Here is a 19,412-nt window from a genome sequence, read left to right as displayed (position 1 = left end):
AGAACTACCCTATGATCCAGCAATTGCACTACTAGGTATTTATCCAAAGAATACAAAAATACTACTTTGAAGGAACACATATACTCTGATGTTATAAATATTATCTACATAGCCAAATTATAGAAATAGCCCAAGTGTCCATTAACACTTGTAAATATGTATATATATATGAATATTACTCCATATTTATTCAATATTTACTTCACAAAAATATTACTCAATATTTACTTCATAAAAAATAATGAAATCTTGCCATTTGCTACAACATGGATGGAGCTAGAGAGTATTATGTTAAGCAAAATAAGTCAGTCAGAGAAAGACAAATAACATATTATTTTACTCATATATGGAATTTAAGAAACAAAACAAATGAGCAAAGGAGAAAAAAGAGAGGCAAACCAAGAAACAGACTCTTAACTATAGAGAACAAACTAATGGTTACCAGAGAAGAGGTGGGTGGGGGGAGGGGGAGGGGGGTAACAGGTGCTGGGAATTAAGGAGAGCATTTGTCATGATGAGCACTGAGGGATGTATGGAATTGCTGAATCACTGTATGGTGCACCTGAAACTAATATTACACCGAATGTTAACTACTTGGAATTTAAATAAATTAAAACACAACCAAACAAAAAGTTGTCTGTTCCTCTACTTTGTTTATGTTTTTATGTTGGTGTGGTCTATCGTTGGTCTGTCTGTCTGTCTCTCTCTGTCTTATTGTAAGTGATTTGTAATGGCCCTTATATAATAAGGCAGTAAGTAGATGGATGCTTGGCCTGACGTTCATATTGAAAACATCTCCCTGCTTGGTTGTTTGCCTTTTAACTTTGTTCATGATGCTGTTGAACAGAAGCTTGAAATAACTACCTTCAGATCCTGTGGTCTTTCCTCAATTATTTCTGCCTTTCATGTCATGCTTCTTTTCCACATTCTCTCTGGTTGTAAATATTTATTTTAAAAAGTTTTAAAAATATTTATTTATTTTTAAGAGAGAGAGAAAGAGCATGAGCAGGGGAGGGGTCAGAGAGAGAGAGAGAGAGACACAGTATCTGAGGCAGACTACATGGTTCTGAGCTGTCAGCACAGAGCCCGATGTGGGGCTTGAACTCAAGAACCGCGAGATCATGACTGGGCTGAAGTCGGATGCTTTACAAACTGAGCCACCCAGGCACCCCTACAGTTTTGTTTTTTACATGGAAATCTATATTTGGTCTGAAATTTATTTTGGTTACTATTGTTTTCACTTTTTACGTGAAGAATATGTATCACTTTTTCAAAATAAGAAAAATTCTTTTTTTTTTAAATTTTTTTTTCAACGTTTTTTTATTTTATTTTTGGGACAGAGAGAGACAAAGCATGAACGGGGGAGGGGCAGAGAGAGAGGGAGACACAGAATCGGAAACAGGCTCCAGGCTCCGAGCCATCAGCCCAGAGCCCGATGCAGGGCTCGAACTCACGGACCGCGAGATCGTGACCTGGCTGAAGTCGGACGCTTAACCGACTGCGCCACCCAGGCGCCCCTAAGAAAAATTCTTAAAGTTTACTCCGTGACCAGAGGAATAAGGGGCACATCTTCATAAACCAGTCAAATCAACAGAGAGAATTCCAGAGCACCAAATGATCGTTGCTAAGATGTCAGCCAGAATTAGCTTCCAGAGTGCTTGGCCTTGGGGTGTGTTGTTCTTGAAGCAGCTTCTCTACTGGGGTGTGGGCACCTTACCCATTGACTCCAGCCCAGAGTGAGTTCTCTCCCTTTCAACATCTAGGGCCATGAGGGTGGGGGTGGGTCCCACTCCAATTTGCCACCCTGCATCTCAGCCCTGGCCCTTGCCTTTTCAGTTCCTATGTCTTATCTTAACAAAGCTATCAGGTCCTAAGGCAGCCCAGACCCTCATCTCTCTTTATAAATCCCTCAATGCCTGGCATAGTGCCAGGCTTCGGCCTGTACTTAATAAACATGTGGTAACTTTGAGGATGGCCATACCCTTCAGCCTCCCTTACCGTGGGCAGAGCACGGGCTTGGGGGCACCACTGGGGCAGAAGGCCCCTGGGGGACATGGCAGACAGTCTTCCATCTGGCTGTTGCCTGCTTGAGAGCTGTAGGTGCCTGCTGGGCAAGGGAACTGGGTGCTCCACATTGTACCTGTTTCAGAAAGAAGGAGGGGTCTCAGGAGGGAAGAGGGGGGCCAGGGCTGCATTATGTAGGTACAGTAGCTTCTTACCCTACTGCCTGGGGACAGTTCCTCAACAGAGGCCACTGGGGAAGGGGCAGGGAGCAGGGGGTACCACTCACCTAGGACCAGCCTTGTCTGGACTCATACCCTGGGAATCCCCATTCAGGATGTTCAGCAGCTGAGCAGTATTGGCCCTACTCTCAGGAAGGTTCTCTTGAAATCTAACCTTAGTATGGCAGGCTGGCTCGTGGCTTTCTCTTCTGGCACTCACCTGTGACCTTGCAGAGCAGACCCTGGCCCCACTCACCTTGTGGGCAGTAATGCCCAGCTTTGCATGTCCCTGAGGGAAGCTGGGCTCCAGTGACACAGAACCAGCCCCTGGGACAAGGTACACACTCCTCGACTGCTGTTAGTCCAGTCTGGTTACTCCAGGTGCCTGGGGGACACTGGAACTGGGTCGGCCGTTTGGTGCCCAGAGGGCAATAATGGCCAGCTGGACAGGGGATAGGGGGCCAGTTTGGACTTCCAGTTCCTGCAAACACAATCTTGAGTTAGACCCGGAGGAGCAGCACCCCCTCCAGCTACATCCCTCTGGTAAGTGGCAGGGACATGGGCTGGGGCCTGGCATTGGTGAAAGGGGCATCTAGGTCAGCAGCAGCCCAAGGCTACCTGAGGCAGCATGGTGGGAACGCAGTGATCTTCATGGTCCCATCCTCGGACACCCTAAGTGAGGTGAACCATGATCTTTGTGCGAAAACAAAGGGTTATGGGTCAGGGTCTATTTTGCTGGCCTTCCTTGCCTAGGAGTGGAGATGGTTCTTCACCCAAAAAGGCAGGGTCCAATAGGCAGCAAGGCTGCCTTTCCCCCTTTTCACTCACCCCTAGGACAGGCTACTCCCGAGGGGCAGACCTCACACTGTGACAGGTCGGAGAGGTTGTTGCGGCTGCTAAATGTCCCAGGTGGGCAGGCATGGGTGGGAGCATTGGGGCTGGAAGAGCCCACAGGGCACACATACCTAAGACAACCAAGGAGCACCCATCAGCCTGGGTAGTCGCAGGGAAATCCCATTGTGCCTGCTGGCCTCTGTGGCTTTGTTGCAGTAACCTCCCTGTGCCCCTTTCTCCCCGTGGGAAAGACAGGAGTTACCTAGCTGCCTCCAGCTCATGTTCAGGCCCCGGTGCTCCTGGGGAGGGTCCTGGAGCCTGGGGCTGGAGTGACACTGAGCCCTGATTGGGAGGCAGGGGCCCTCCCAGGACACGGAGGTGGGTGGATGTTTGCTGAATCCCCACCTGAATCTGAGGGTATGACTCCTGAACGATGGTAGGGGGAGGACTCTGAGCCCCCATCCAGTCACCTCTATATCATTAAGAAATCAAAGTTCCTTACCCCGGTGTGCACTCTGCATCTGGCTGAGTCAGCCCAGCCTGGGTACAGGCCTTGCCTGCTGGGCATGGAACACAGTCTGTGGTTTCATCCTGGCCTGGATTCGGGCTAAATGTGCCTGGCTGGCATGGGATGGGTTGGGTGGCTTGGTTGGGGCAGAAGTATCCCGCTGGGCACTGCAGACACTGGCTGAGAACTGGGGAGAGAACAGCCCACATCACTGCAGTTCTCTCTGAAGGACCTGCGTTGCTGGCCTCAAAAGGAAAACAATGAATGCTTCCCAGGCCCTGGTGGGTCTGATCCTCCTGTGGGCCTGGGAGTGCAGGGAGGAGGGTTGCCATCGGCATTTACCAAGGTGCAGAGTGGGGGGGGGGGGGGGTCCTTTCCTCTCCATGCAGAGACCAGTGGCTTCCTTGCTCTCTCAGTGCTGCAGGTTTCAGGGGGCTCCCACTGCCTTAGCAGCACAGCCCACAGACGACTATGACAGGGAGTCTCTTAGCTTCTCAAACTCCCATCTTCCTTTCTATAAAATGGGATTACAACAACACAGCTTCCCAGGCTTGCTGTGACAACACTGTGCAATGTGACAGAGCCCCTGTGCAGTACTGGGCACCCGGCAAGTCTTCGTGAGTCCTAGTTTCAACATCGCAGCATCACAGTTCCAACACCCTGGGGAGAAAGGAAACTTTCCGGCTGCTGTGGCTCACACCAGACCTATCTTCACTTTCTTGGAGGCTGGGTCACTTTCCTAGTTTTGCTGTTTCTGTTGCTCTGTCTCAGTGTGGGACAGCCTCTGCCCTCACTCTGTCCTCACATGGGAACTGGGGTTCCTAGTAGGGGAGTTAATGTGTGACCACGGGTGATGCTGCTGGACACTTTGCTCCTCGCTCTCCAACTCCTGGGACCTGCAGAGGAAATGACTCCTTCCTACTCAGCTATCTCACCCGAGTGCTCACTTTGGCCCTATCCTCCAGGGGCTGGTTCTGGTGGGGGCTGGTCTTGGCCCTGGGCTTCAGAGGAAGCATCACACTTTCCTCCATGGCTCCGAGGAATGGCCCAGGGAGTTGGTGGCTTCAGAACTTCACAGAAAAGTAGCTGAGAGGCTCCGTCACAGAAATCTGTTTCCTTGAACCACTTACCAGGGATCCAGCCCTGTCTCCAGTTAACAGCCTCAGCATTGGGCAAAATGGAGGCTGTGAGGAATTTGTCCCTGCCTCTTTTTCTTCCTTTCAAAACCATCCAACATCCATCCATGTGGACTTCGGGGCATTCTTGGGGTGTTACAAAGTAATGAGACAGATTTGTGGGTTTGCACTGTGACCTCACTCTATGTGACCCAAGCCACTTAATTGACCTCTGAAGTTCAGAGGGGATTATGAGCCCCAGATCATAATCGATGGTGTTCGATGGTGTTATGTGAGCTACCACATGTGAGAACACTTAGTGCAGAGTCTGACACCCAAGAGGTGCTCCAGCCCCACCCCACTATGCTTGGGCCTTTCCTCCCCTGCCAGGTCAAACCTGTACTGTGTTCCATGAGTCACAGACTCAGGATGTCAGAGCTTGGAGGGGCCTCAAGTGTCACCCAGCCCATGGCAAGTAAACTGGTGCTCAGAATTGTTGCAGAGTTGTGACAAATGGGAAGCAGGAAGATGTTTGTGGCCGTTTATATTTTTCTGGAGAAATCCTGTATTGGCCTTTGGAGACAGCACTAAAAGAATAAGCAGTGGAGAGCTTGCAGGCAAGGGGAGAGAACTGTTTGGGCTAGGGGACAGGCAAGCGGGCAGTGAGACCTATTGTGTGCAGGGAGCAGTGGCCTAGGGCCCATGATATGGTGGGTCTCTTGGGTATTCAGGGCCCCCCAACACCACACACCATTATCGCTGATGGCAGTGGCCCTGTCCAAAGGCCAGCAGCTGGATTGGCAGGTGCCCTCCTATCCCATACAGCACTGTGTGTGGGGCTGAAGTTCAGGAGCCTCAACCCTGCCCAGGCTTGCAGGGGAGGGCATCAGCGCTGTGTTGTCTTGACACCTGGGTTCTGGTCCTGGCTTCGCTGCCAAAATTAGATGATCCTGGGGAGCGAGTGAGCTTCCTGAGCCCCCAAATCGTTACATCCCCAGGGTGGTCACAAGCTCTCCTCAACCACTACTGGCTGTCACAAGCACTTACATGACAGTGCGTTGTGATCTGTGGTGGTGCATCTGGTAGTGCTGGGGCAGGAGAGGGGGAATATTCCCTCAGGACACAGTGGTCTGACCTGATAAATACCCCTTCTCTGCCCCAGACTCATTCTTCCAAGGTAATAGGGGAAGTTGTTGATGGCGGTGATTATGAGGTCAGAAGCAACTCTTTCCTGAGCACTCAATATGTGCTAGGCTCAGTGCAAGGTCCTTTATATAGATGTCTTGTCTGATGCCCACAGAAGCCTTATAAGGCAAATATTACTACTGAGGCTTAGAGAGGTCAAGGAACCTACTGATAGCCCATCAATAGCAGATCTGGATGTGTCCCAATTCCCACATGGTGTTCTCTGTCTGGGCTCCTGACCACTCCTCCCTTGTGTCTACCAGCACTTTCATTCTTTTTTTTTTTTAAATTTTTTTTCAACGTTTATTTATTTTTGGGGGGACAGAGAGAGACAGAGCATGAACGGGGGAGGGGCAGAGAGAGAGGGAGACACAGAATCGGAAACAGGCTCCAGGCTCCGAGCCATCAGCCCAGAGCCCGACGCGGGGCTCGAACTCACGGACCGCGAGATCGTGACCTGGCTGAAGTCCTGCAGCACTTTCATTCTTCACTTTTAAACTGTTCGTTTCTTTTCTCCATGTGCTCAGTGAGAGTGGTTCCCAGCCACATGACCCCTCTGTCTTTAAACTCTATGTTGAACAATTTGGGCTGCCTTGAACTTCCTGCACATGTCCTGATTTTCCCAGCTGAGCAAAGACAACATGGGGCTCCCAGACCTGGTAGCCTGATGGGGCCTGCTGCATCCTGAGTGGGGCTTTCCTGGTGTTCACCTCTACCAGGGCCTGGAGATGCTGCTGGCTATAGTCAGCATCATGAAGTATGTATGGTAGACTTTGGATGAGCACCTAATCAGCAAAGTCAGCAACTCACTCTTTCCATTGTACAAACAGCAGGCAAAATTCAGAACTGACCTGCTGAGCAGAAGCTGGTATTGGGGTGGGGTGTCTCCCTCCTGCTTTCAAAGGTCCTGGCCAGGCATGGCATGGTGATAGCACCATCTGGGCAGAAGTGGCCTGTGAAGGGAAGCCATATGGGTGGGTCCCACCAGGACTCAGGGCCTCATCATGGGAGAAGTCTGCAGGCCCCAGGGTGGTGAGTTGGGGGCCCAAGACCAGGCTGGCCTCTGTGGCAATCTATAGCCCAGAGCCCTGGGGTGGCATCACTGCCAGGGAGAAGATCAGAGCAGCAAAGTCTCTGCTCTCTGCTTCTCCAAAAAGCTACTTCCTCTGCTTGAAGGGTTCTCCCTGCCCTCCGTGACTGACTGACTGAGCCTGTGCACTTTCTGGGCCTGACTCCCATGTCTGTTCCTCCAAGAAGCCTCCTGGGTCCCTTGCCAAGAAGACTGCCAGTACCTTTGTCTGAGCTTCGATGGCTTTGTCCTTACTTTGATTCAATACTCTCCACACTGTAGTTTAGGGGGTTCCTGTGTCTGTCTGTCTTCTAACAGTGAGCTCCAGGGACCCTAACACTGGCCCAGTGGCTGGTACGTGCAGGTGCTCAAGAAGAGTGTGTGAGGCAGAACATGGGTGGGCGGAGGGCTGGCAAGAGGTCCATGTCAGCTGTGTTCCTTTTCCCACTGTGCCTTTCTAGTCCTCCTGTCACTGCAGTGCAATCTATGGTCCCTCTCCAGGCAGCCAGACACTTCACTGAGGTCCTTGCCTGCCTCTAGTCCAGCCATGTGTTTCCCTAGGCTGCTTCACACTGATGGATGGGCAAGCCCTCTTAGTTCCCCTGGGAGTGGCTCTGTCTCCTAAGTGTCCCATGAATTCAGTGGGCTCCCCCACAGCCTGGCCCTGCCCCACAATATACATCAAAGAGCAGGTGGATAAGAGGCTGGGTGACCTTGAGGTAGGGGCAGTATCCTTACAGAGGGGAAGGGATAAAGATGAGAAACACTCCTGCTCACGCAGGTGTCAGCACCCTCAGTGTCAGCCTTGTTTACCTTCTGCCCGCAGGTGCAGGGGCTCTCCCTCCATTCCTCTTCCACTGCTGTCCTTTGGCCAGTGCCCTGGAAATACAAATACACTTCATTTTCAACCTGAAGAAAATTAAGGAGGGAAATACTGCTGAAAACAAAACCATATACAGTCTTAAAGTTAACAAAAGTAAAAATGATGTATGCCTTGAGATACTCCCTTCTTGATCTTTAGAACCCCACTTGTCTTGTGGCCCTGGGCATGCTGCTGATGGGAGTAGGGATCCACCTTGGATCCAGCTCCTGGTTCCCTTGTTCTGGCCTCCCCACTCTGGGAGGCCTGGTTGTTAGGGCCTTGGCACTCTCTTGTGTACGCTATTTCTCCCTATCTTCTTCTCCCTCAGGCCCCCTCTATGTCTCATGTTCTTTGTCACTCCAAACCACCCTTGCACAGTGATAGCATCATCTGTGCACAGCTGAGTGGGGTAGGGTCCTCTGACCATCCTCTCTCTCTCTCTCTCTCTCTCTCATGCTCATTTCAATCCTAAATGTCTTTGTGGATGGGAGACAAAAGGATTGCAGGAGTTAGCGGTGGGATGGGTAGGTAGCTGGACAAGAAGACCTCTCTATCCCTTTCCACTTGACATTTATGGGTTCTGGAATGAAGTATGGCCCCACACAGGCCTCTTCCCTGCTTGCTCTGTCTGCCTTTCTTGCTCCCACTAAGAACTCAGGCAATTATGGGGCTTGTAGAACATTCAGAAGCTGGACAGGGAGGGAGAACAGGGGACTGCATGTGTATGTGGCCAACCAGAGGAGCCTCCTTACTGATGAGCAGCAGAGCCAGTTGGGCAGTTGCAGAGCTCTTGTCTCTGAGATGAGGTGCCAGAGTCCCCACCGCTCATGTGAGGAACAACTTGTTTCTGAGTATGGTGGCTACCATTTACTGAGTCTTTACTTAGAACTTTCTACATATGACTTTACTTAGCAGGCATACTTAGTCACCATTATTATCAACTCCATTTTTAGAAATAAGGAAAGAGAGGTTTAAGGAAAACTTAAATAACCTTCCCAGACTCATACATATGACCATAAGAAAGGTCTCAATAGATTTCAAAAGATTGAAATATCAGAGAGTTTGTTTTCTGACTACTATGGAATTAAAATAGAAATTTGTAAGACATCTAAAAAAGCCCCAAATATTTGTAAATTAAACAACACACTTCTAAATAATCTTCTGGTCAGAAAATATCAGAAGGAAATTAGAAAACTTTTTAACTTTAATGATAATAAAAACCCCACATCATAAAATTCGTGAGATATAGCTAAAGCAGTGCATAGATACAAATTTTAGGTTTAAATGCCTGTAAACTAAATGCTTATATCAGAAAAAAAATAAAGGTGGAAAATCAATTATCTGTTTTTACCTTAGGAAGCTGGAAAAAGGATATCATTAAAATCAAAGCAAGTAAAAGGAAGGATATGACAATCAATGAAATAGAAAAATAAAGAAAATCAATAAAACTAAAACCTAGTTATTTGAAAAGATAAATAAAATTTATAAAGCTCTAACTAGACCAATAAATAAAAAAAGAAAAAGAAAGAACACAAAGTACCAATATTAGGAATGAAACAGAATCATTGCAGATGATATGTTAAAAGGTTAGTAAGGGGATAGTATGAAAAACTCTATGACAATAAGTCTACAACATAAACAGATAAATTCCATGAAAGACCTAAATTACCAAATTGTCACAATGAGAGACAGAAAATCTGAATAGCCTTAAATTTATTAAAATTTTGAATTTGTAATTAAAGACCTTTCCATTAAGAAAACTCTAGGCCCTGTGGCTTTACTGAGTTCTATACAACACTTAAGAAATAACTCATACCAAATCTACATAAACTTGTTCATAAAATAGAGGAGTAGGTACTAACTGGAAGTTAATTTTATAAGGCTAGTATTACTTTGATATCAAATCCAGACAAAAATCAGAAAAGAAAAATACAGACTAATATCTCTCATGAACACAGATGCAAAAATTCTTACAAAATATCAGCAAATCAAATTCAATCATAGGTAGAAAGGATAAAATATCAGAGCTATGTGGAGTTTATCTCGGGAATGCAAGGTTAATTTAACATTCAAAAAACAATGATACTCATCATCTTATCAGAACAAAGGAGAAAAACCATATGCTCATCTCAATCAGTGCAGAAAAAGACAGGACAAGATTAAATACCTATCCATGATAACAACTCTCAGAAAACTAGAAATAGAAGAGGATTTCCTCAACCCAATTAAGATTTAGAACAGAGAAAAGATGTCCAATTCTATTCAAACTAGTACTAGAATTCATAGACCACATGATAAGACAAGAAAAGGTAATAAAAAGGCATGTGGCTTGAAAAGATAGAAGTTAAAAAGTCTTTATTCAAAGATAAAATATTGCATGAAGAGAAAATATTATGAAATCTACACACAAAATAGTTACTCTAACAAATAAATGAAGCAGGTAAGATTGAAGGATGCAAGGTCAATATAAAAAAAGTCAATACTAGCTGGGGTCCCAAAGACATATCTGTACACCCATGTTCATAGCATTATTCACAGTAGCAAAAATGCTAGAGCAACTCAAGTGTCCATCAATAGAATGAAAAATCAAAATGTGGTGTGTGTATATATATATATATATATATATATATATAGTCTTTTAAAAGAAGGAAATTCTGACCTAATGGTATACCATGGATGAACCCTGGAAATGCTATGCTAAGTAAAATAAGCCAGTCACACAAAAAGCAAATACGGTATGATTCCACTTACATGAAATACTTACAGTAGTCAAAATCATAGAGACAGAAAGTAGAATGGTGGTTGCCAAGGGCTAGGGGTACAGGGGAATGGGGATTATTGTTTAATCAGTATAGAGCTTCAATTTTACAAAATGAAAAGAGCTATGTAGATGGATGGTGGTGATAGTTGGACAACATTATGAATGTATTTAATACCACTAAGCTGAACACTAAAAACCAGTTAAGATGCTAAATTTTATGTTACATGTATTTTGTCACAAATAAAAAGCAAATTGAAAAAAAAAAAAAAACTAGCTACCAACACTTGGAAATTGAAATAAAAGATACGATTCCTTTTATAATAGCATCCCAAAACATGAAATACTTAGGGATAAGTTTAACAAACTGTGCAGATGCTGTACATTAAGAACTGTAAAACTCTGCCAAGATCATACATCTAGTAAGGAACAGAGTTAGTACTTGAACTGTCTTCCAAAGTCCATGCTCCTCACCACTCTGCAAACTTCCTTCCTTCTGTGTTGCCTCATTTCACTCTCCTCAAGCCATATGAGTGCATGTTCGGGGCCCAGGAGTAGCCAGACTTTGTCCCTCAGAGACCACCTGGGCTTCCAGGGGATGTAGTTCAAGCAGAAAACCCTTTGATCCCATCCTGTGCCAGTCTTTCCCCAGTGGCATCAGGGCCCCAGCCCATTCTCACCTACCTGTGGGGCGAGGCTGGCAGCTAAGGACTCTGTCTATGAAGAAGTAGCCCAGAGGGCAGAAGACATGGGCAGTGTGCTTTGCTTTTGGCTCTTGCCTGGGCAGGTAACACTGAGAGAACACAAGGAAACACAAGTTGAGAAGGCAGGTAGGTCATGACTAACACCTGTACCTGGAGGCTGTTGAGAGTTGGGATCTCAGTTCAGGTGCTTACTTTGCCAAGGGTCTTTACAGATCCCCTAACTTTTCTGCCCCTCCAATTTTCTCTGTAAAAGAAAATTACCACCAACATTACCTCCATATGTCCTGGTGAGGTGGAATTAATTATTGTGATCCATGGTTGAAGGGAGGTTTTCAAGTACTCCTTGTCTAACTTTTGGTGGATGCTGCAGCTCCAGAGCTAAACTTGAGCTGTAGTTGTTGCTATGATTCAGTTCTCAGGGGACAGAGGTCTGCCTTGACTCTTGTCCTCTACCCAGTGGTGCACACAGTAGGTGCCTGGTTGACACCCACTAAGTGAGTGAGGTGCAATGTGGCTGCTGTGGGCATTTGTGCCCCAGCTCCAAAGTTTCTATGTTAATTGCATGTCACATGGAAGCAGTGACTCTGAACCTCCCAGCACTTCACAGGTATCATCTCATTTAATCCCCACAGTAGAGGTGTGTTATATTTGTTTTTGTATTGAACTGGCTGGGCAAGTCCCCGGGCACTGGGTCAGAAGCGAGCAAGGAGCGTTGGGTGTCTCCCCAAGGAGAGCATCACCATCTTACTTTTGACATGTTTGTTTTGATCCTGAGAAATTTAGCCTCTTCTGGGGACTTCTTGATAACCACCATGCCCCCTCCCACAGGAATGGTTGAGACAAGGAGCTGCCCTTCCCCCGGGGTCACCTGGTAGTCTTTGCTTTCTCTGAGTCTTGGGAGCCGGCTGCAGATTCTGGTGAGGCACGGCTGCTGAGCTGTCCTGCCACCATGGTAGCTGCAAAAACCAAAGGAATCTGAGCAACTGAGGAGAGGCCCTGCAGGTTTGGGAGCCAGGGAGCAGTTGGGCCTTAATGGCAGTGCAGATGGCATTGAGGCCCTTCACACCTGGCCTTGGTACATTTGGGTCTGCTGCCATCTGGTCTGAGGAGAAGCTGCAAGCAGCCAGAGCTGCTAACAGTGAATGTGGGAAGATAGACCATATGATGGCCAGCCCCACTTCCCAAGTGAGGATTCACCAGGTCATATGGCAGGAGAGAAACAGTGCCTGTCTAGAGCCCACGTCTTCTGGTACCTATCCTGCACCTTGGCTGTGATTGAAGTTAGAAATCCAGGGACTGTGTCCTGGGCAGGCTCCAGGGGATCAACCACCAGGCTACTGGACTCATGCCCCTGGGAGCTCATCACACTCAGGGCCACCATAGAAGGGACCTGTACAGGACCACTTTCTTCCAGGGAGAAGGAAGCCCTGGTCTCTGCCAACCACTCGCCCTGCTGCTTTGTCCTTCCTGCCCTTTCCCTCCTCTCTTCCTGGGGCACGAGGGTGTCCACTCCTTACTGAAAGTCCTTGGAGCACTGCAGGCAGCTCCCAGCCATGGAGTCCTGGCCTGGCAGGCAGGCAATGAGGCACAGGAGGTAGCAGAGGGCCCCACTGCGGTGACAGAGGGCAGCTGTCCCTGTGAAAAGCAAAAGAGAGGAGCGACAGGCTTGGTGTGAGGGCATTGCTCCCCTTTTGCCTCTAGAGAGTCCTTCTGCTCTGGGCCCTTCTCCTGTGATGTTACTTGAACAAAAGTCTGCAACTACTGAGAAACTGTCATAACAAATGGGTCTTCCCTGAGGACATGGGGTGCCATGGCTGGTGCTGAGGATGATAGTTCTTTTGGACACATGGCCAACCTGAGACATAGGAAGAGAAAAGCACAGATGTAACAGGGACACCAGGTTGGCTGAGAGCCCCCCACCCAAGGCCTCAGAAATCTGATGCTTTGATGAAGCCTAGTGACTTTTTTGTCACCCTTACCTTCTAGAATTTCAGGCACTTGAAGTGCCCTGAGGCTCTATTATTATAAGATAATAGAGCTGACATTTCATCTGGTCAACCCTCTCAATTTACATGTGGGGAAGTGGGGATTCAGAGAGATCACAGGACTGGCCAGAGTCACCCTGAGGCCCTGGTGAAAGGGCTGGCACAGGCAGGGGTCATGGTATGGCAGGGCTCCTGTCTGGGGCCCCCTTGCAGTTCATGAGGCCTGATATGCAGCCCCTCCTTAGTGCTGGGACGCCAACCCTCTATCCCTGAAAACTGATGCACTGTAGACCCAAGGAAGAGCTGCATGAGCTTTACCTCAGAACTGCTCAGCAAATCCTTGTGGGTGACCCCAAGAGACTCCGGGTTCTCAAGGGAAATCCACAGGCTTTGGGGACAGACAGACCTGGGTCAGCTCCCAGGTCTTCCACCCACTACCAGTTGGTAACTTCTGTCCACCTCAGTTTGATCATGTTTTATTGGGGCATGAAACCTACCTCGGAGAATTGTGAACAATAAATGAAAAACAATAATGAAAACAATAAATGAAAAATTGTGAACTATAAATGAATTTATATATTAAATATATATTAAACAAATATATAAATGCATATATTTATGTATGCTATAGGTATGCTATAAGATTATATAAGATTTATATAATTTTCATTTGACAAAGCCAACTATAAGTACTTGCTTTACATGAGGCCCAGAGAGGCAGACAATTCAGAGAGAGACAATACCCACTAGGACATACAAAACCACTCAGACTGCATGTGATTCCAGGGCCAAGACAAGGGGCAGAGTATAAGGATGAGGGGACAAGAAAGGGAGTGATCACTGAGAACTTGGGGGGGAAAGGCTGTGTACAAAAGGCAGCTTCACTTGGGTAAGGGAGAGAGTGAAAACATGCAGATGGAGGGAGGGGACACACACACACATACACAGAGGAGTGTAGGTTAGAGAAACCCAGAAGAGAAAGGCCAGCGGTGTGTGCTCCAGATGCTTCCTTTAGGGCAGTGACCCAGCAGTGATGAAGGCCAGGCGCTGGGTTCATACCTGGACCTGATACTTACAGACAGCATGCCCTTGGCCAAGTGATTTACTCTCTGAACCCCAGTGTCCTCATTTGAAAAGCGAGGTTAGTTGTACGTATGCAGAGTTGACAAGAGGTCTAACAGAGAATGCAGGTAGAGGCCCAGGTCCCAACACACAGCATGAACCCAGATGTCATGGCTGTTATTTCATTGATCTTGCTATTGGCTCACCTGCACTGAGGGCACCTAGCAGAGGGGCCAGGGCCATCCAGAGTCCAGGCTGCAGCATGCTGGAGCAGTGACAGGTAAAGGCTGAGTGCAGATAATGTGCCAGATCCTAGCCTCTCTAGGCTGGAACATGTGACCTACATTGCTGTAACCTGGCCTCTGTAGCTGCCTAGGACCAGACCCAGTACACCCCCCACCAAGGTTCCCTGGGAAACGTGCCATCCCTGAGTGCATCAGAGGAAGACAGGAGGGATGTGTTCTTTGTTCAGCTCTCCTGTCCTTCCAGATGGCCTCTGAGAAGATCCAGATTGCCAGGTTCTGATGCACTCATGAGACTTACTAGCTGCAGGATCCTGCATATAACTTACTATTTTTCTGTCTCAATTTCCTCATCTTTAAAACTGAGGTGACAAGACTACATATTTCCTGGGATTGTGGGAGAGCTAACGGAGTTTCAGGCATCTTCAGAGCAGTGCCTGCACACACATGCTTAGCAGCATTAATAATTTGTGTTTTAATTTATTGAGCACTCACAGTTTGTGTGGCAGCATACAATGGGCAGAAGAGTAAAAGTTCTGGCACATGTCCTTAGAGCTTAGCTTAAAGGTTATGAGACTAGCCCTCAGGTAGCAATTCCAAACACCATCATCATAAACCAGTTAGCACTATGTGTCCTTACTGTGGGGTCAGCTTTCATTTACCTTTTCAGGAGCTCTGTAAGAGGTGGAATTTTACGGGTGCAGTAGGAAGAGTGACTTGCTTGAGGTGGCCCACTATATAAGTGATAGAAGCCAGTCTGTGTTAGCCAGAGTCCATGCTGACTCAGCTCTCTTCCCATGGTAATGTCTGTGGTTCTCATGGCCCTGGGGAACCATCCAGACATGGATGATGATACACCTTTATTTACCCAGAGCTGGCTCCTCCAAGGGACAGGGACACTAGTGACTAGGTGTCTGAAGCTCGGGTTTGGCCTTGGAGGATGCACCTCAGGTTTAAAGTGTTGTGAGGTCAGTAATCTTGGCGGATGTGATGTTGCCTATAATTGCTGATTTGTAAAAGCTATCGTATTTTAGAGGGACTCAGAGCCATCCATGCACTGGACATGCCCACCCATACCGCCTCAGTTGTATGACTTTCCCTCATCCCTGTGCCCAGTCACAAGGCCATCTTTCTGTTCCTCACACACTTAAGGACTGTTTCAGATTTCTGCTTAAGTGTTTCCTCTTTATTGTCTGATTCCCCACACTGCCTTGTTTTAATTCTCTTGCTTGCACTAAGTACCATTGATGTTTATCTTGTTTGTTCACAGATTGTTGGTCTCTCCTCAGTAGACTCTAAGGCCATGAGAGCAATGACCTGGTTGAACTCTCCTTCTCTGTGGCCCTGGTGCTTAGCATGGTACCTGGCATGTAGTGGGTACCTACCTCGTAAGTCCTTGAGAAAGGGTAAAGAAGTGAGAGGTGCCCAACAGTGTCTCTGTTAACTGCAGAAGTTTATTTTTCAACCTTATACAGGTGCCCAGCAAACAGAGCAGATAAGAGCTCTGGTTGGTTTAAAGGGAGGTGATGGTGGGGCAGGGGGAATCCAGAGGCCCCTTTTCTCTCCAGCTTGTCCCATAGGCAGCCCCTGAGGCTCCCTGTACAAACTGCTTACCTCAAAGAGCAGTTTAAGAACTACTAATCTGGTCCAACTTCCTTATTTCCTGGAGGATAAAGGCACAAAGAGGTGAGGAGATGTGCCCAAGTCCACACAGTGAGATGCAGGCCTGTAAGAAAGCTGAGTTCCCTGACCTTGACCGGAGACGCTTTCTGTTCTCCTCAATCACAAACCCAGATTGGTGTTGCCCACCTTCATCTTAGACAAGCCATCTGGTCTGGGGCCACCTTTGTGTCAGCTATACCCACACCTGTCCCAGTCTCCAGTTCTCAGACAGAAGCCTGAGATAAGCCCCAACCCCAGCCTTCTCTGGAAATATGCTCCAAAATGCATCCTTGGTGAAGAATAATGATTCAGGAGAAATACTGTCTGCACTGTGAGCCCCACAGAAGGCATTATTTCTGCCCAGATGATCAGTGTGGCCCTGTCTATTATACTGAGCCAAGCTGACTGTTCCCAAAAGAACCTCAGTGCATCCATTTCCTTCTACTTCACAAAAAATTTCCAGGAACTTGTGTAACTCTTATTACAGGTAACAATTGCCAATTTAAATTCAATCAGCATTAGTGCAAAGGGGGCTTAACACCAAGTTTGTCAGTCACATCTACCAAGGTGTGAACACATGAAGGTTATGGGGTTTCACCAAGGAGCAAGGCCTCAAGATAGAAAAAACAAAACAAAACAAAACAAAAACAAAAACAACAAAAACAAAAACAAAAAAACCCAACCAGCTTTCCCATAAGAACCTCAAAGCTAGGGAGATTTTCAGGCTTTTATTTCTGAAACTCAGACCTGGTCTATCACTCAGGCCTCTCCCAGATTCCAGAGGAGAGCAGCTGGGGCTGTAGGCAGCCAGCTAAGTGCATCTTCAATTTCCCTTTTAGTCTCTCTCAGTTGTTGGCTTCATTGTTAGCAGCAATGAGATCTGGCTCCCACTCCACACATAGGGAGAGAAATAGTGAACTTTTGGCAGAGGTTCTAGGATGGATGACTTTTTGTTATGATAACTGATCTATTGAATCATGAGCCTCTGAACTTGGTGGACCTAGTAAGTGTCAGTCCAGCTTCTTTCGGTGTTCCTGATGGTTGGGCCCTGATGCCAGAGAGTGACAGTGAAAATAAGAGAAGGACCTTGATCATTTCAAGTCACAGTGCCATGATGATGATGGTGATAATTATATGATAGTAATGATGGTGATGGTGATGATAATGAAAGTGATTATCATGGTGGTGATGGTAGTGATGGTCATGGTGATCATGATGGTAATGATGATAATGATGGTGGTAACGGTAATGGTGATTATGATAGTGATGATGACAGTGGTGATGTTGCTGCTGACCATTTCTTGGGGACTTGATTTTTTCTAGACATTGTATGAACATTATTTCATCTGACCCATCAATAATTCTGTGAAGTATCTGTTATTATTAACTCAATAGATAGGGAGATTGAAGCTATAACAGACCTAATTTCCCAAAGTTATTCTTCTATTAAGACACCGAGATGTGATTTAAATTCAGGCCCATCTAAAGGCTGTGACTTCTTTCTTTCTTTCCTTCCTTCCTTCCTTCCTTCCTTCCTTCCTTCCTCTTTCTCTCTTTCTTTCTTTCTTTCTTTCTCTTAAATTTTCTTTAAATCCAAGTTAGTTAACATATAGTGTAATAATGGTTTCAGGAATAGAATGTAGTAATTCATCATTTACATATAACACTCAGCACTCATCCCAACAAGCACCCTCCTTAATACCCATCCCCCATTTAGCCCATCCCCCCAACCAAGACCCCTCCAGCAACCCTCATTGTGTTCCCTGTATTTAGAAGTCTCTAATGATATACCTCTCTCTCTGTTTTTTCTTATTTTTCCTTCTCTTCCCTTATGTTCGTATGTTTTGTTTCTAAAATTCCACATTTGAGTGAAATCATATGATATTTGTCTTTGACTGACTTATTTAGATTCTAGTTCCATCCACTTTGTTGCAAATGGCAAAAATTCATTCTTTTTGATCACCAAGTAATATTCCATTGAATATATATGCCACATCTTCTTTTTTTTTTTTCCTGTGTTTTATTTTTATTTTTTTTTTCTGAAATTTATTGACAAATTGGTTTCCATACAACACCCAGTGCTCATCCCAAAAGGTGCCCTCCTCAATACCCATCACCCACCCTCCCCTCCCTCCCACCCCCCATCAACCCTCAGTTTGTTCTCAGTTTTTAACAGTCTCTTATGCTTTGGCTCTCTCCCATTCCAACCTCTTTTTTTTTTTTTTTCTTCCCCTCCCCCATGGGTTCCTGTTAAGTTTCTCAGGATCCACATAAGAGTGAGACCATATGGTATCTGTCTTTCTCTGTATGGCTTATTTCACTTAGCATCACACTCTCCAGTTCCATCCACGTTGCTACAAAAGGCCATATTTCATTTTTTCTCATTGCCATGTAATATTCCATTGTGTATATAAACCACAATTTCTTTATCCATTCATCAGTTGATGGACATTTAGGCTCTTTCCATAATTTGGCTATTGTTGAGAGTGCTGCTATGAACATTGGGGTACAAGTGGCCCTATGCATCAGTGCTCCTGTATCCCTTGGATAAATTCCTAGCAGTGCTATTGCTGGGTCATAGGGTAGGTCTATTTTTAATTTTCTGAGGAACCTCCACACTGCTTTCCAGAGCGGCTGCACCAATTTGCATTCCCACCAACAGTGCAAGAGGGTTCCCGTTTCTCCACATCCTCTCCAGCATCTATAGTCTCCTGATTTGTTCATTTTGGCCACTCTGACTGGCGTGAGGTGATACCTGAGTGTGGTTTTGATTTGTATTTCCCTGATAAGGAGCGACGCTGAACATCTTTTCATGTGCCTGTTGGCCATCCGGATGTCTTCTTTAGAGAAGTGTCTATTCATGTTTTCTGCCCATTTCTTCACTGGGTTATTTGTTTTTCGGGTGTGGAGTTTGGTGAGCTCTTTATAGATTTTGGATACTAGCCCTTTGTCCGATATGTCATTTGCGAATATCTTTTCCCATTCCGTTGGTTGCCTTTTAGTTTTGTTGGTTGTTTCCTTTGCTGTGCAGAAGCTTTTTATCTTCATAAGGTCCCAGTAATTCACTTTTGCTTTTAATTCCCTTGCCTTTGGGGATGTGTCGAGTAAGAGATTGCTACGGCTGAGGTCAGAGAGGTCTTTTCCTGCTTTCTCCTCTAAGGTTTTGATGGTTTCCTGTCTCACATTTAGGTCCTTTATCCATTT

General features: G+C 46.4%; 1 protein-coding gene across 1 annotated transcript; it reads right to left on the bottom strand.

The window, feature by feature from the left end:
- Positions 1-1,543: 1,543 nt before the first annotated feature.
- Positions 1,544-13,481, bottom strand: LOC122480225. Its single transcript, XM_043574386.1, has 7 exons — positions 12,775-13,481; positions 12,126-12,213; positions 11,238-11,346; positions 7,747-7,812; positions 6,716-6,817; positions 3,559-3,751; positions 1,544-3,187 (listed from the first exon to the last, which is right to left on the bottom strand). Exons 1-7 carry the CDS (start codon positions 13,119-13,121, stop codon positions 3,043-3,045), a joined length of 1,050 nt encoding a protein of 349 aa, XP_043430321.1. The 5' UTR covers positions 13,122-13,481; the 3' UTR covers positions 1,544-3,042.
- Between the last annotated feature and the right edge of the window lie 5,931 nt (positions 13,482-19,412).

The sequence above is a fragment of the Prionailurus bengalensis genome, chromosome A1, assembly GCF_016509475.1.
Source record: "Prionailurus bengalensis isolate Pbe53 chromosome A1, Fcat_Pben_1.1_paternal_pri, whole genome shotgun sequence".
In the NCBI taxonomy this organism is placed as follows: domain Eukaryota; kingdom Metazoa; phylum Chordata; class Mammalia; order Carnivora; family Felidae; genus Prionailurus; species Prionailurus bengalensis.
The sequence above is the reverse complement of the archived record's forward strand: the minus strand, read 5'-3'. Positions and strand labels throughout refer to the sequence as shown.

Bases quoted from the DNA above. Each gene is read 5' to 3' on its own strand.
- LOC122480225 (XM_043574386.1), bottom strand. From the start codon at position 13,121: ATGTCTCAGGTTGGCCATGTGTCCAAAAGAACTATCATCCTCAGCACC. The intron at 6,818-7,746 runs GTAAACAAGGCT...TTCCCTTCACAG, and splicing joins CCTGCACCTGCGGGCAGAAG to GCCACTTCTGCCCAGATGGT. The intron at 3,188-3,558 runs GTAAGGAACTTT...TGGTTGTCTTAG, and splicing joins GATGCAGAGTGCACACCGGG to GTATGTGTGCCCTGTGGGCT.